This window comes from Polypterus senegalus, chromosome 10 (assembly GCF_016835505.1).
Source record: "Polypterus senegalus isolate Bchr_013 chromosome 10, ASM1683550v1, whole genome shotgun sequence".
Lineage (NCBI taxonomy): Eukaryota > Metazoa > Chordata > Cladistia > Polypteriformes > Polypteridae > Polypterus > Polypterus senegalus.
The window spans coordinates 151,030,787-151,047,909 of record NC_053163.1 but is presented as its reverse complement, the minus strand read 5'-3'; the positions used below and the strand labels follow the sequence as shown (position 1 = coordinate 151,047,909).

The 17,123-nt window shown below is 40.4% G+C and overlaps 1 protein-coding gene across 1 annotated transcript in view; it reads left to right on the top strand.

Annotated features, from left to right (window-relative positions):
- ankle1 (ankyrin repeat and LEM domain containing 1) overlaps nt 1–17,123 on the top strand; it is a 43,359-nt gene that overhangs the window by 12,213 nt on the left and 14,023 nt on the right. Inside the window, exons 4-8 of the mRNA XM_039767066.1 lie at nt 1,578–1,704; nt 4,354–7,296; nt 8,834–9,005; nt 13,690–13,852; nt 13,966–14,098. Of these exons, the coding sequence (XP_039623000.1) occupies nt 1,578–1,704; nt 4,354–7,296; nt 8,834–9,005; nt 13,690–13,852; nt 13,966–14,098 (3,538 nt within the window). The remainder of the gene's footprint in view (nt 1–1,577; nt 1,705–4,353; nt 7,297–8,833; nt 9,006–13,689; nt 13,853–13,965; nt 14,099–17,123) is intronic.

The following is a 17,123-nucleotide window of genomic DNA, read 5'->3' as shown; positions in this document are numbered from 1 at the left end:
CTTGTGCTGTTTTTTCCTTTTGGCAATGATGAATGCTCTTGCCCAGCTCGTTGTTGGTAGTTCACTGTAATCATGACTATTTCAGAGTTGACATCCTTACTGTACTGTAGTCCTCTTTATGCTTATTCATGTTGTTTAAAGGTGTTACTGATGTTTGGCCTGTTAGTACAGTAATCCCTCCTCGATCGCGGGGGTTGCGTTCCAGAACCCCCCGCGATAAGTGAAAATCCACGAAGTAGAACCCATATGTTTGTATGGTTATTTTTATATATTTTAAGCCCTTATAAACTCTCCCACACTGTTTATAAATATTCCCCGCACAGTTATACAGCATAAACCCTTTGTATTCTCTTAGATATTAGGTAAGATTCATTGAAATTATGTATGTAAACACACTGTTTTTATACAGTAAAACCTAAATATTATTTTAAAGATATCGAGCATCTCCGATATCACATATGTTACAGCCATTACGATAGCTTGGCCACCAGCAATAAATACATACAATGCAAGAAACATTGTGTACAGTAAATGTGTGTACAGTGACACTAAACGTACGTACATGTACTAAGTACTGTAAGTAGAAAATTAATTATGGTTACTCACCAACAATGACACAACAACTTGTCCGATAACGATGAGTTTAGTTTTACTGCACAACAAAGGAGAGCGTTACAGCCCTTAAAGGAGCCACTTCAGGCGATTGTGTAGCACTGCCGTTGTTCTTCTTCTGGCAGTCTTCAATCCAAATCCCTAAAGCAGATTCCATCCAGACTACTGCCTTATTACATCCACGTACAACTTGTTTTGCACCCTGGTTAAAAGGACACTGCGGCCATAGATCTTATATTCCTTTCCTACTTTTTAAATAAAAAGAATCATGGACTAATTGATGCCCTAATGACGTCCTACAGCGGTGTAGCTTTTCCCTTCCTTCAACATATCCAAAACTTTTACCTTTTTGGCAATCATTAACATCTTCCATTGGCGCTTGGGCGCGGCCCCTGAAGCAGCAGGAGGATCCGATCATTTTGGAGCCATAATGAAGGGCTTGACTATGCACAAAGATAAACACAAAAGAGCACAAAAGTTAACTCTTTACACAGCGAAACACGTTGATGCTGAATGAGCGAGGCAAGACTTCCTGGTTAACACCGCGGAATCGAATTCGGTGCTCCGTCGCTGAGCCATTCAGCACACAGGAACTTAACTGCGTGCTCTGATTGGTTAGCTTCTCAGCCATCCGCCAATAGCGTCCCTTGTATGAAATCAACTGGGCAAACCAACTGAGGAAGCATGTACAGGAAGTAAAAAGACCCATTGTCCGCAGAACCTGCGAAGCAGCCAAAAAATCTGTGTTATATATTTAGATATGCTTACATATAAAATCCGCGATAGAGTGAAGCCGCAAAGTCGAAGCGCGATATAGCGAGGGATGACTGTAGTGGACTGTTTTTATTGCATTTACTCTATTGTTATATTGCTGGACTGTCTACTTGTCAAATAAAACTGATCAAAAGGTATTCTATTTAAGCCTTAACTGTAACTGATTTTATACTTCATATTTCTCTCTATAGGATGGACAAGGGGCTGCTGAACTAGCAAGCCAGCAAGGAAATGTGAGATGTGCCAGTCTATTGCAAGAATACCTTTGTTATAGTAATTTTGAGTCTGAAAAAGAAGAGCAACCAATGTTTCAATACTGTAGGTAGTATTAAAGGTTTCAGCTACTATGTCATTCATTTTTAATTCACCAAAAGATTTATGGTTACTCTTCCTAAAATGTCAGTTTCAATCCAAATACAGTGGAAGCTCGGGTCACCACCGTAATTCGTTCCAAAACTCGCAACCTGATTTGGTCGTGACCCAAAGTAATTTCCCCCATAGGATTGTATGTAAATACAATTAATCCGCTCCGGACCGTACGAGCTGTATGTAAATATATATTTTTTAAGATTTTTAAGCACAAAAATAGTTAATTATACCATAGAATGCACAGTGCAGTGTAATAGTAAACTAAATGTAAAAACATTGAATAACAATGTGAATAATAATGTGAATAATAATAATAATAATGTGAATTTCCCCTTGGGATTAATAAAGTATCTATCTATCTATCTAACACTGAGAAAACCTTGAACAGAGAAAACTAACATTCCAAGAGATCACACTATAGCCTTGAGAACCGATCTCTGTAAACACTTTTTAATGAGTTTTAAGCACAGGGGGAAAATGAACATTTGAAAAATCTGTAATTTATACAAAAACTAACCATAAACAACCAAGAAAACTAACCTTGCATGAGTCGAGTTCTGGCATGAAGGAAGTGAGGAGGAACTGGGTGGAGTGGAGATTACAGTTTTGAGGTAAAGTCTGTGAAGATGCGGGTTCGCTGCATGCTCCCATCTCGCTTCCGAGACCCTTAAACCTGTCACCGTCGGTAATGTTACCGATGAACACAACAGTGAGGCACTACAATGGAGCAATTGGATGGTGCAAAAAAGTGGCAAGTGCTTTTATTAAAATCAACAAAACAACAATCAAAAGCAAAGTCCAAATTAAAGTGCAGTGCTTTCAGAATCCTTCAATAAATACACAGGGAGACACTGAACACGTTCGGAAATCATCGGCGTGTGCGAACCGGAAGGGAAACTGACTTGTTTGTCACCACCCAAATGTGTGGTCGTGAACAGATGCAAAAGTTTGGCGAACTTTTTTGGTCGTAACCCGATTTGTATGTGTTCCGAGACGTTCGTGACCCGAGGTTCCACTGTGTATCCCATTCCACCATGCACTACCAATCAAAAGTTTTACAACACCTCAGTTTCTCTTCAAACTTAATCATTTGCAGTGTAATAAATGACCTATTTTGAAAAGGTAAATAGACTGTCAGATGTTTAAATTTAAAGCTTAGGCTAAGAAAAAAAAAAAAAACGGAAATTTCAGAATATTACAAATGGGCCTTCTTCATGGAACAACTTATCGGTTACAACTACAGATGTTCTGCAGCAATTGCAGTCAATTAATTAGACCTTGCAAGTTGAAGCAAACAGTTTGCACAGGTGTCCCAACATGAGTTGATTATTTAAAAACCCTCTGTCTGTCTTAAAGCAGAGTTGGAACAGACTGTGTTACTGCAGTAGTACTGAAGTACTACTTGGACAATATTACACCGTAGAAAGTTGTAAATTTTAGACAAAATGGCAAGAAAATGGCAATTAACAAATTGAGACAGAGCATTATTACCCTTACAAGCGTAGGCCTTTCGTAATTGCCAAAAAAAAAAACAGTCAGTGAGTGAGTATGGTGTCCTACACAGTCCAAAGGCAATTGGAAACTGGAAGAAACTCTGATAGGACGAGATCTGGCAGAGCAAACGTCACAAGCCAATCACAAGACAAGATTCTGAGGGCCACCAGCTTGCCTGATCACAGGCGCCTCACAGCACAACAACTTCAAGCACAGCTTAAGAGTGCAGATCAAAAAACAGCAAGTGTCAGTTTGTACTGTGAAGAGGAGACTTTGTGCTGCAGGTTTGACAGGACGAGTAGCAGGAAGAAAGGCATTCCTTAAAGGACAGAATAGGGCCTTGATATGCCAGCCATGGACTACTTCAGACTGGAAGAAAGTCTTACGATGAATCCAAATTTGAAATTCATCACTCAGGGTGTTTGTATACCGTCGAGTTGGTGAAAGGATGGTTCCTTAGTGAGTGACACCGGCTGTCAAACATGGAGGAGGAATTGTGATGTTCTGGAGTTCTTTTGCTAGAGGAAGTGTTGGTGACTTTCACAGAGTGACTGGCTTTCTGAATCAAAAGGGTTACCACCGTTTGGCTCTTATACCAGCAGAAGGTGGCTACTTTGATGAATGAAAAATATGAATTAAAGTTTGTATACTTATTGATTCCTTGACTTATTTTTTTATATTCCTGTGTTTATGTGTTTTATGCCTTAATTGCATGAAACATTAAGACATAAAACTGCATCCATTTCCTTAAAAAACTGAGGTGCTCTAAAACTTTTGACGGTTAGTGTATGTCTTAAGCAAGTAATCCCATTGACTGTGGATATTTTTGCCATTTAATATCATAATAGCTTTTTGTTCCAAAGGGAAGCATGCTTGACAAACTACATGATATACAATAATGTACATTAAATGTACCCCCGATACAATTTATATCGCTCATTAAGTATAAGTAATGGCACTTTATATGGTCTTTATATGCAATCAAATTAAAGCGTCACAGACTTTTATCTCCCATCAGTCTTTACAGAGGCTTTAATTGTTCAGGTGACTTAGTTTACCACTGATTTATTAATAATTGCAGTTGTTTTTTCTTTTCATATTCAGCTTTTTATCAAAGCCACGGCAGAGACAGCATCTTCTTGCCAGACCTTTCCCGATGTAATGTGTCCGAGGAGGACATCAGAGGCATGACTGTCTTAAGTGGTCCACTGAGCAGCACTCGAAGATCACTTGAAGATTTACCTCCCCTGAATCTCTCCAACATCAGTATCACAAGTAGTCAGCCCACCTTGGAAGACAGGTCTGCGTTCCCTGAAAAGCAAAGAAGAGATCTGGGCCATCCTCAAACCTGTGGTCTCTCCAGTGCTGGCTGTTGCCTCACAGGCCAACAAATGGAGAATGTTTTATGTAACATTCCCGAAAATACCGCCTTATCAGATTCTTTAAGCAAGTCTAAATCTGTAGATCACTCTGCTGATGCTACTGATGTTAAAGATAATCTCCCAGACAAGGTGAAGAAGACAAATTCTGGTGTCTCCATGACTAGACGAAAGAGTGTAAGTTTTAAGATCAATGATGAATACTTGTCTCTGCCAAGGCACTCACATGTACCCTGTGAGGAGAATCACTTGTGTCTTGCAGACACCACCACTGAGGACTTAACCAGATATTCAGAATTCTTTAATTTTGAAAGGCTAGCTACGGTCTCAAAGACTCAAGGCATTGATGCCACATCTCCAGATCATGTGTTCGTTTACTGCAGGGATGAGAATGGCTGTGATCCTAACCTCGACAAAACTGTAGTAGGAAACTTTTTTTTAGTGGGAGAGAAAGAAGAGGAGAATATGGGCAATGAAGAAGCACTGCTTGAGAATAAACCCCAACCTACGAGAGAAGCAGCTTTAGGTTCAGCAGTAAGCAGCAGCTCCAGTGGCAGTAGAAGCAGCCAGTACAGTAGTTGTGAAAGTGAAAGTTACCAGACTGCAGTGGAGACCTCTGTGTGCTATGGAACTCCATCAGCTGAGCACAGGAAATGTTTGTTTAGCCCATTGACCCCTCGTGCGCAGAAATCTAGACGTGCTTGTAATGGCTGCATGGCTTTTCAGAGTCCCACAATTCATAAGAGAGCGGACCAATCTATAGCAGAAGGCAACACTCACTGTATGCATCCAGCTATTAGTTTATCGCAAAGTTCCACCTCATCTGCAAGCATTAGTGGACTAAGTCATGGTACAGTGTGCCGTACTCCTGAAACTGTTCCTGTTACAACAAGATGCAGCCCACTGTCTGATGAACCAGATTTGAGTGACCTGTTGTCTAATTTATTGCTGTCAACAAAGGTACCTCAGCAGAAATACGCTCACCTGGAGGACAATGTATGCTCAAAAGATGTAAATACTAGTTCTGAAAATGATCTCTGTAGTAGAGACAGCAGCCTAAAAAGTGTGAATAGGAAGCTTATTAAGGAAAGCCCACATGTGCCTACATCACACGATACATATTTTGAGGAAGCAGAGGCGGGAGATGATTCATCAAAGCCTTTGACACCATCTTCATTCATCACAGGAAGAACCAAGGCTAGACAAAGCCAGTGTTCTCTTAGGTACTCCAGCACTGATTCTTCTGCCTGCTCCTCCCTTTTTGACGAAACCCTCCCCATGCCTGTACGTCTTCACCGTCGAAACCCTCGAGGTACTCCGGTCCAGGATGATAAAATTGGGAACAAAACGTGGAGAAGATCCAAAAGTCTTAATGAGATGGATCTGTGTAATCAAAGATTTAATGCTGGAATTACATGTTGCCAATCAAATCCTGGAATTGTTAAAGGATTTATTAATAGTCAGGCCAGCACCATCCTAGTTGACCGAGGTGCTGGTGATAGTCAGGCCAGCACTGTTTTGGTTGACCGAGGCGTTATTGATAGTCAGGCCAGCACTGTTTTGGTTGACCGAGGCGTTATTGATAGTCAGGCCAGCACTGTTTTGGTTGACCGAGGCGTTGGTGATAGTCTGGCTAGCACTGTTTTGGTTGACCGAGGCGTTAGTGATAGTCAGGCCAGCACTGTTTTGGTTGACCGAGGAGTTAGTAAAACTAAGGCCAGCATTATCCGAGATGTTAGTGATTTGAAGGCTGTCACTATGGTGATTGACCAAGGTGCCAGAGATAATCAATCAAGCACTGTGTTGATTGACCATGGTGTCCATGACAGTCAGGCCAGCACTATAGTCAAAGAAATCAAGATAGATGATGATTTTTGCATTTATCAAAAAGTGTCATCAGAGTCTGTACAAGATTCTGATTCAGCTGACAGTTCTGCTAAAATTAGTTTAGTTGGAGCAGAGATTACTGGTCACTTTTCTAATGAAAATAATTTCTTTACAAGTGATTCGTCTTCTAGTAGTGATGCATTAAACTGTATCCCAAAGCAGTCCTTTATGGCAAATGGAATGTTCCAGAATCTCAAAGATACAAACCATACTAGCCTTTGGTTCACAGAAGATGATGAAAGTACTCAAAATGAAGACAATATAGGAAAAGAGTCATTGCCTCACCCTGTGAAGCTTTCTGATTTCCCTTTAGTTTCTTCTAAACATCTACCAAGGCACAGCATCAGTCGAGTGTCTGGCTGCCCACCATTTCAAGATAAACCTACTTGTGATTTGTCTTTCTCTCCTGGTGGTCGTCCTGTGGTTGTGGGTATGGCAGAACCAGTGGAATTCTTATATACCGATACAGAGGAAGGCCACGTTCTAATTGAGTCCCATGTACCACCCACCACTAGCAACTCCTCCAGGTCTGAAGATTCTCAAAATGAAGAAACAGTGCTCTGTGACTGGAAAAGCTTCCAGAAAAGCCCCGAGAAGGGAAAAGAAAACAGTTCTCTTGAAGCAACCCTTGGCAAGCTTACAAATATTCAGCTCCGTCGCAAGCTACAAGAACTAGGAGAGAACCCGGGACCAGTCAACCGTTCAACTCGATCACTCTATCTGCAGCAGCTTTCTCGCCTACTGAAGGACCAGCAGCACCACGACAAAAAAGGACCTCAAAGTAAGAATCCGCATTTGAACTTTATATGTTACAAACAGATTCATTTCTCATTTCCTCTGGTTTTATTTTAGTCTGAATACAAAATGTGATATAATCTAAAAGAGCTATTCTAGGGCAAAAAACACCATAGATAGCCCATAAAGACTTCTTCTTTTTTATTCTGTGTATTTAGGCCCCTGTCCGCCAGATTATTTTAAACGTCTGGGACTTTTCGCTTTTGTCATTTGTAGCGTATTGAGTATTAATAGAAGTCTTTTAACGAACCGTACAATCTTACTGTTCAACTGGATTCTTAGCTGCCTTTTTCATGGAGCTCTTGGATCAAGTCCTGGAAGAATTTCAGTTTTAGCTAACTAGTTCATCTTGATGAACTGAGCATATTTAGGAACGTCGTCATTTCTTGCTTCTTGGCATCCGGTGTAAAATTTTGCCAAATCAATATGCGGACAGATGATCCGCTGTGGCAACCCCTAACGGGACCAGCCGAAAGGAGGAGTCATTTCTTGTTTCTTATATCAGTCATCGCCTCGTTTCTCTCTGACTTCTCTTTTTTATTCGGAGTGATTCCTTATTCTTAGTTTGAATTTTACATTTACTTTTTACCCACAACAAAATCTTAATTTTTGTATCAAAATGTTTTGTTTATGACACCCAAATGACTTGCTAGGTGACATGTTTTGCTAAGTGATAAATTGTGATGTATGTTTGTGTTTAGGATGCACAGACTAATTTTCATTTTTTGAGTACTCGTACCTGAGTAGTTGGTTAAATGCACTTTGTCCAACATCAACGTCTCGTACGTTAAAAACTTAATTTTCCCACTATGGTTTAATTCAGCACACGTGTTTATGTGTTTGACAGCGGTAGTGTATAAAAATATGGCACCACAATTTTAATTTTGTATTGAACTTTGTATGGCCCTGTTGTTAAGGCGGTCCAGATGTTTGTTGTAATTACTACATTCTTCATTATTTAGAGCTTCACTTTTAAAGTTTGTGGCTATATCTTCATGCTGCTTCTTTACACCCTTAGTAATGGCTTTCTTAACCAACATAAACCTATCAGCATAGCTAATTCATTCGTTTAGAACACTTGCTTTTCACAAAGCTGAGGGGTAGCATTTCATTTCTTTACGTTTTTGCAGTCAGTACTGCCATTATTTTTGCTTGGACTGAATTGCATTTTCTAGCTTGGGTACTTAATGCAGTTGTTGGAGTCCACTTGTGTTCCCCTGTTATTAGGTTGAGAGGTTTTGAATTGTCCTTCAGTCTCACGTGATTCAACACTGAACTGCCCTACAAACATCTTCCATTACAAATTTTGCTATCTGCGTCAAAACATTGTTATATATGACTCTATTTTCTTCCTGACTTTCCATGAAGTAATACTCCTATAAAATACCCAAATAATGAAGATTATGATACCTTAGATATTTCATAATCCCTGTCAAATTTTTTTTTTTGGGAATGCTGCTTCTGATATGCTTGACTACAAAATGTATCATGAATTGGCTTTTAATTCTCCTTGCTTTTCTCAGCTTCTTCAGTGTATAGCCCTGAACTGGTTGTCTGTCTGGAGTCTTTTACTCTGCCCAACTGCCATGCTGATGAGCTGGAACTGTGCCAACAGTTTGATCGCCCTGACCAGAACAGAAAATGGAGAGAAGGGGTGATTAAATCCAGTTTCAACTATCTTCTTTTAGACCCTAGGTCAGTACTACAGGTGGCACAGTATGGAAGTAAACAGTGGCATTTGTAACATACTGTATACTATTTTTGTAAATTGGTTTGGACAAAGTTATCTGCGAAATATATAGGGTGGTCCAGATCTAATTATGCAATTTTCATTACGCTATAACTTATTAAGTTTATTACATAGAAAATCACCCAAAAAATCCCAGACCATCGAGAAGTGTGCGAACTGACGACATGAAGAATCGTCTTCGCACTGAACTGGAATCGTCCCCACATAAATCAAAGTCATCCAGACGATCTGGATCTGCATAATTAGATCTGGACCACCCTGTAGAATAACTGGCCATCCCCCGCGGCCTCACCCGCGTATTAGTGAAACAGAGCAGTGAGGAGGGCCCGGCCCAGCTTAGCTGTCTACTCCTGACGTCACTCTTCCCCGTCCCCTCGGCCCGCAGCCTCTGTCTCGGATTAGCGTGAATATATCGCTCCTGCAAGTGAACTATGATTCTTAACACAATGAGAGAAGTCGCAAAATCAACCGGAATGTTCAAGCAAATTATAGAAAAAAAAAGATCTAAATCCGTTAGGTAGTTCTCTCATTCACTAACTAAGCGGAGTTAAGGTTATGCTCCGAGGCAGACACGTGAGTGAGGAGGGCCCCGCCCCCCCTCCCCATAGCCCGATAAATCTCTCTCAGATTTGGGCTAATAAATCGGTAACGCTAGCGAACTGTAATACTTAGCGTGATGAGAGAAGTCAGAAAATCAACCGGAATGTTCAAGCAGATTATAGAAAAAAACCAGATCTAAATCCGTTAATTAGTTCTCTTGTGAAAAGCGGACAGACATGCAAACGGGTCTAAAAAACTATACGAAATTTTGCCCTTGGACCACGAAAGTTTTAAAATTGTTTCTTAGTGAGCACCTATGGGCCAAGGGTAATCGACATTCCAAATTTCAAGTCCCAAGTCCTCATGGTTCAGGAGATTTCATGATGAGTAAGTCAGAGGTATTTGGCTTTTATATACAATCATATGAAAAGGTTTGGGAACCCCTCTCAGCCTGCATAATAATTGACTTTCCTTTCAACAGAAAAGATAACAGTGGTGCGTCTTTCATTTCCTAGGAACATCTGAGTACTGTGGTGTTTTCCGGACAAAGATTTTTAGTGAAACAGTATTTAGTTGTATCAAATCAAATCAAATGTTAAAAACTGGCTGTGCAAAAATGTGTGTCCCCTTGTCATTTTGCTGATTTGAATGCCTGTCACTGCTCAATACTGATTACTTGCAACTCCAAAATAAGCCTTGAACTTCATAGACAGGGGTGTCCAATCATGAGTAAAGGTATTTGAGGTGGTCAATTGCAAGTTGTGCTTCCCTTTGACTCTCCTCTGAAGAATGACAGCATGGGATCCTCAAAGCAACTCTCAAAATATCTGAAAACAAAGATTGTTGAGTCTCATGGTTTAGGGGAAGGCTACAAAAAGCCATCTCAGAGGTTTAAACTGTTAGTTTCAACTGTAAGGAATGTAATCGGGAAATGGGAGGCCACAGGCACAGTTGCTGTTAAACCAACTCAGGTCTGGCAGGCCAAGACAATACAGGAGTGGCATATGCTGAGGCAGGATTGTGAGAATAGTTACAGACAACCCACAGATCACCTCCAAAGACCTGCAAGAACATCTCGCTGCAGATGGTGTATCTGTACATCGTTCTACAATTCAGTGCAATTTGCACAAAGAACATCTGTATGGCAGGGTGATGAGGAAGAAGCCCTTTCTGCACTCACGCCACAAACAGAGTCGCTTGTTGTATACAAATGCTCATTTAGACAAGCCAGATTCATTTTGGAACAAAGTGCTTTGGACTGATGAGACAAAAATTGAGTTATTTGGTCATAACAAAAAGAGCTTTGCATGGAAGAAGAACTCCGCATTCCAAAAAAAAAATACCTGCTACCTACTATCAAATTTGGAGGAGGTTCATTCTGTGGGGCTGTGTGGCCAGTTCAGGGACTGGGGCCCTTGTTAAAGTCGAGGGTCGGATAAATTCAACCCAATATCAACAAATTCTTCAGGATAATGTCCAAGCATCAGTCACAAAGTTGAAGTTACGCAGGGGTTGGATATTCCAACAAGACAAAAACACAGTTCGAAATCTACAAAGGCATTCATGCAGGGGAAGAAGTACAATGTTCTGGAATGGCCATCACAGTCCCCTGACTTAAATATCATCGAAAAATCTATGGGGTGATTTGAAGCAGGCTGTCCATACTTGGCAGCCATCAAATTGAACTGAACGCGAGAGATTTTGTATGAAGAATGGTCAACAATACCTCCATCCAGAATCCAGACACTCATCAAAGGCTATAGGAGGAGCATGGGTTCAGAAGAGGGAGGTCGTGTTTTACTAACATGTTGGAATTCTATGAGGAGGCAACAAAAGGATACGATCAAAGTGGATCTTATGATATTATTTATCTGGACTTTCAGAAAGCATTTGATAAGGTGCCACATGAGAGGTTGGGCATCAAGTTAAAAGAAGTGGGAGTTCAGGGTGATGTTTTTAGATGGGTGCAGAATTGGCTCAAACACAGGAAGCAGAGGGTGATGGTGTGAGGAACCTCATCAGAACTGGCCGATGTTATGAGTGGTGTTCCACAGGGGTCAGTGCTAGGGCCATTGCTATTTTTAATATATATAAATGATTTAGATAGAAATATAAGTAACAAGCTGGTTAAGTTTGCAGATGATACCAAGATAAGTGGATTAGCAGATAATTTGGAATCCGTTATATCATTACAGAAGGACTTGGATAGCATACAGGCTTGGGCAGATTTGTGGCAGATGAAATTTAATGTCAGTAAATGTAAAGTATTACACATAGGAAGTCAAAATATTAGGTTTGAATACACAATGGGCGGTCGGAAAATCGAGAGTACACCTTATGAGAAGGATTTAGGAGTCATAGTGGACTCCAAGCTATCAACTTCCCAACAGTGTTCAGAAGCAATTAAGAAGGCTAACAGAATGTTAGGTTATTTAGCGCCTTGATCTGTGGAGTACAAGTCCAAGGAGGTTCTGCTCAACCTTTATAACACACTGGTGATGCCTCATCTTGAGTCCTGTGTGCAGTTTTGGTCTCCAGGCTACAAAAAGGACATAGCAGCACTAGAAAAGGTCCAGGGAAGAGCGACTAGGCTGACTCCAGGTCTACAGAGGTTGAATTATGAGGAAAGATTAAAAGAGCTGAGCCTTTACAGTTTAAGCAAAAGAAGATTAAGAGGTGACATGATTGAAGTGTTTAAAATTATGAAGGGAATTAGTACAGTGGATCGAGACTTGTATTTTAAAATGAGTTCATCAAGAACACGGGGACACAGTTGGAAACTTGTTAAGGGTAAATTTCGCACAAACATTAGGAAGTTTTTCTTTACACAAAGAACAATAGACACTTGGAATAAGCTACCAAGTAGTGTGGTAGACAGTAAGACGTTAGGGACTTTCAAAACTCGACTTGATGTTTTCTTGGAGGAAACAAGTGGATAGGACTGGCGAGCTTTGTTGGGCTGAATGGCCTGTTCTCGTCTAGATTGTTCTAATGTTCTAATCTAGATGCTGTTATTTTACAAAAGGAGGCTCAACTAAGTATTGATGTCATATCTCTGTTGCGGTGCCCAAATTTATGCACCTGTCTAATTTTGTTATGATGCATATTGCATATTTTCTGTTAATCCAATAAACTTAGTGTCACTACTGAAATACTACTGTGTCCATAAGGCATGTCAGATATTAAAATGAAGTTGCTACTTTGAAAGCTCAGCCAATGAGAAACAAAAATCCAAAGAATTTAAAGGGGTTCCCAAACATCTTCATATTACTGTATTTATAGATAATGACAAAATGAACATGCAAACTCTACATAGATGGTGATTGGGCCTAGAGTCAAATGTAGTTTCCCAGAGCTTTATGACACAAGAGTGCCCACCACATGTTGGAGCTGAAAACCTAAATTGATAAAGACCTAGAATTAATTGATTCTAACTATTTAAGGTGGAGGTCAGTTGTGAAGTATCTCATTAATTAAATGCCTTATGTCTAGTTTACCTGCATCTTTCAGAATTTTAACAGAATCTTAGCATTATACCTCATGCCCCTAGACATAGTGTTGCATCGAAACATTTCTGAAATTCTGTATTAACAAGCTACCAGGTTCGAAGGGTTAAACTGCTATATACTAAAACACTAAGGTCTATGTGTCCAGTACTTCTGAGCAATCGGATTGGTCAGTTTGGCTTTTCTGTCTTGAAGAGAGAGGAAGTGTACAAGGAAAGAGTAAAGGTGTGTGAGACATGCTGAGAGAGTCGCCTTCAAAGATGGCAAATTTAAAACCGGACAGAGGTGAGAAAAGTGCCTTGAAAATAATGGCAGGGTCTGAGAAGCAGGCTTTACTGGAACACACTTGAGAGACTGAACACCGGATAAGAAACATTCACACATGCAAATACTGAGGAAAGGAGTTAAAGGTACACATAGGGCAAGAGATAGCAAATATTTCTTATTTATTCTATTAGCTATCTTTAATAGGTACCTTGGCTAGTCGTATACATGTAAATCCTTGCCTTTTTCATTTCATCAAGCTTTTACACAAACTGACAAGAACTTTCAAATAATTTGGTATTTTCTTTCAATCACACAGAGTGACTAAGAACTTGCCATCCTATGGGCAGACAATAAACACTGGCGTGTGCTTCCAGACCTTCATCAGTGCCATTTTTTATGTGGGAAAAGGAAAACGTACTCGACCCTACTCCCACTTGTATGAGGCCCTGGAGTATTACAAAGGAGAGAAGATGGCCAAGGTGAGCTTTGGAGCGGGGAGAAAATGTATTTCTTAAGGATATTATATCACATAAATGATGTTTTATTGTTGTATTTTTTTTTTTTTTTAAATAATAATTTTTATTCTTTTAAGAAATTATGCTCAAAGGTGGAGCATATTCTGCAGATTTGGGCTGGTGGACATGGTGTGATTTCCCTGCACTGTTTCCAAAATGTCATCCCTGTGGAAGCGTACACTCGGGAGGCCTGCATGGTGGATGCCATCGGTAAGTAGTTTGAAAGGTGGGCAGAAAAAGAGAAAGTTCAAAGAGGATCAGAGGATTATGACAGGACCTCATTATTATTTTTATTATTACTTTACATCTTGCTGGCGCCTTTCATCAAAAACTTCCTTAAAGTATTGGGTATGTTTTCACAATTAGAGCACAGGCAGATTAAGTGACCCATTTATAGTTACACAGTGAGATGAAAGCAGGAATTGAACTGGCAACTTAGAGTTACTACACCATGTGCATTGTTTAAGACCTCGTGGAATGAAAAAAACAAAACAAAACAAGGATTACTTCTCACTTCCTATTGTAATGTGTTGCTAGTAGGGTTGTAGTACTTCAGCCCAGACTCCAGGCCTTTTTTGTTTTAAGACTTGCCTCAGATTGGGCTACTGGTCTTACTGAATATGGTCTTAGGTCACGTTTAAGTTATTTCTGTTTTAGTTTTAGAATTATTACTACAGTATTTTCCTTTTCATTCTAATAAATTACTTTACTTTAACTCTTTGAATATTTTTCCAGTTTTCTGAAAAGCACACAAAGCAATGGTTTCGTACAGAAATCAATATGAAACGTCCTTTGCTTCATGCCGTGGCTGCTGTCGGTGTTCGTTCTGCAACTTTGGCAGCAGCAGGAGCAACTCAGTGACCAGTTTTGGGAATACGCGATGGGCCGGCTGCCTGGCTGTCTTCGTGCAGCAGTGTGATGCAATCTGGTTTGTACCTCTTGTCATCGTAAGAGGCGGACCTCCCGGGTGAACGTTGGCGTAGGCCCATTAGCTACACAGACATGTTCAGCACCACGATGAGCTGATGCTGGTCCCTTCATTTTCATTTTCGATCTCCAGATCACTTACACCAAAATCCGACAACTCAGAGTCCGACTCAGTGATATGATACGCAAAACGTCGTCCACAGAGTATTTTGTTTTGCACATTCGCTTTGGTCTTTTGCCAGATGTCAATGCCATTTGAGGGGGTGTTTGCTCTTCGCTACTCACGCACACGCATGAAATCTTTAAGGAAAACATTAAAGAGAGTCGAATTAAAGCATAACGGCGAGTTTTGTCACAGTTTACAGCTGATTACGGTCCTCTACCCCTGAATTTCGACAAAAGTCGACGTCCGCCCTGAAAGAGTTAATGGGCACCCAAAACTACATCTGATCTCTTGTTTGGAAGCAAAGGGAAGAGTCGAGCTAGTAACGGACAATAGGTATTCATGTAAACTTTGGTGACAAATTGTGTAAGACTGGGAAAACCACCCATGACTTTTGAGTTTTGATTAGCGTCTTGATCTGTCCTTCTGCTACAACAGCAGCTGCTTCATTTGTTTCAAACGATTGTAGCCAATGCACCTGTGGCTTCATTTGGTTTTATTCTTAGGATTTGCATATCATAAATACTTAATAAACAAACAATATTTGAGTCATTGAGAATCTATTTGGCTAACTGGATATGACGTATATCTTGTAAGTTCCATGGTGGATGGACTGGCATCCCGCCTAGGATGGAGGATCAAACTCTGCCCAGCCAGGGTGACCTTTAACATAAGGACAACGCGAGAGGAGACACAATCCGGTTGGGATAGTTTTTAATTCCTATCCAAGTCAGGATAAAAGTTTAATGGATGGACTGGGGGTATTCTAAACAGTTCATCCCCCAGTATGAGAGCGGGCAGTGCTCCTCTGGTTTGGCCCCAGACTGAACACCCACAGAGTTGCTAGGGACTTGTATTTTCGAATGGCAACTATTTTAGATTCTTTAGTTGCCTCCAGGGGGTGCTGTTGTGAATACGCCTCCCTGGACTAGGGGGCTTCTGTTTGTCCCAGAAGTATTTCTGTTATGCGTGGTCATGGCTCTGGAAGTACTCCCGGATCTGTTATGAAAGGAAGCTGTCTTGTTTCAAGGATTGCATCAGAGTCAGTTGAGGAGTGGAAGGAGACATTGTGTTCAATGGTGAATGTGGTGTGTACTTGGAATACTGGACAAAGGAGGTATTGTGAATGAAAAAAACATTTTATTTTCATCTGGGACTGCCTTGGTGTAATTGTGTCTGGGGTTTCGGGGCTGGCTGGTGCCCCCTGGAGGTCACAATGTGAGCAGGTTACTTGTTCAGAATCTTTGTTATTTATAAAAGAAAGTAACGATCCATAGCTTTTATCTGTATGCTGAATTTAGCAGCTACAAAGACTACAGCTTGGCACTTGTGCGTGGTATGATGGAGTGAATGAAAAATCTGTATTTTAGTGTTCACTTGTAATTTTCCATTTTTTAGATCAAAAGAGAAAAAAATCAAGCTTATATGTCCATAACCTGTTCTTCAGTCCAGACTCTTAAAATACAGGGTGAGGCAGAAAGGACGGACGTGTTTCTTTTTTTACAAAATCACAAAATTGTTAATTTTTTCTTACAAAGAAATTTATTAAAAGATTTGAGTTCATATTGAAGTAGCATTTGACAATTTGTAGGGATGGAAATGCAGGGTCTAAATGCAAAATACGCCTTAACGATTACTGAGGCCAAGTTCAGAAGAATGCTTCCGAGCAGATCAACTTGGAGTGCGCAGCAGGGCTAGTCGCACACTTTCCACATTTTCAGGGGTACGTGCTGTTCGTGTAGCCCCCAGTGGTGTTTTGTTCATTAGTGTACCTCGTATACAAAGTGCTTTAACCCAACGTAGGATAGTGTTACGAGCGGGAACAGCTTTATTTCTGTGGATATTGAAATGGCAACAAAACTCACGCTGAACTGCGGTAATAGATTGGTTGTTCTTGACCAAACAGTCGTACATAAAAACACGGTGTTATATCGTCCACGGCGCCATGGCTTCAACTAAAAAGAAAATAAAAAAATGCTAAGACTTCGCAAACCATCCCTTTCACAGATCCAAGAGGAAGACCTCTCAATTAATATATCAGAAAAGGAGTGGAACGTAACAATGCATAGAATTCACTCGAACTCCATATGTGCAAAGCATACAATTATACAACTCAAAATTATATATCGAGCACATCTGTCTCGT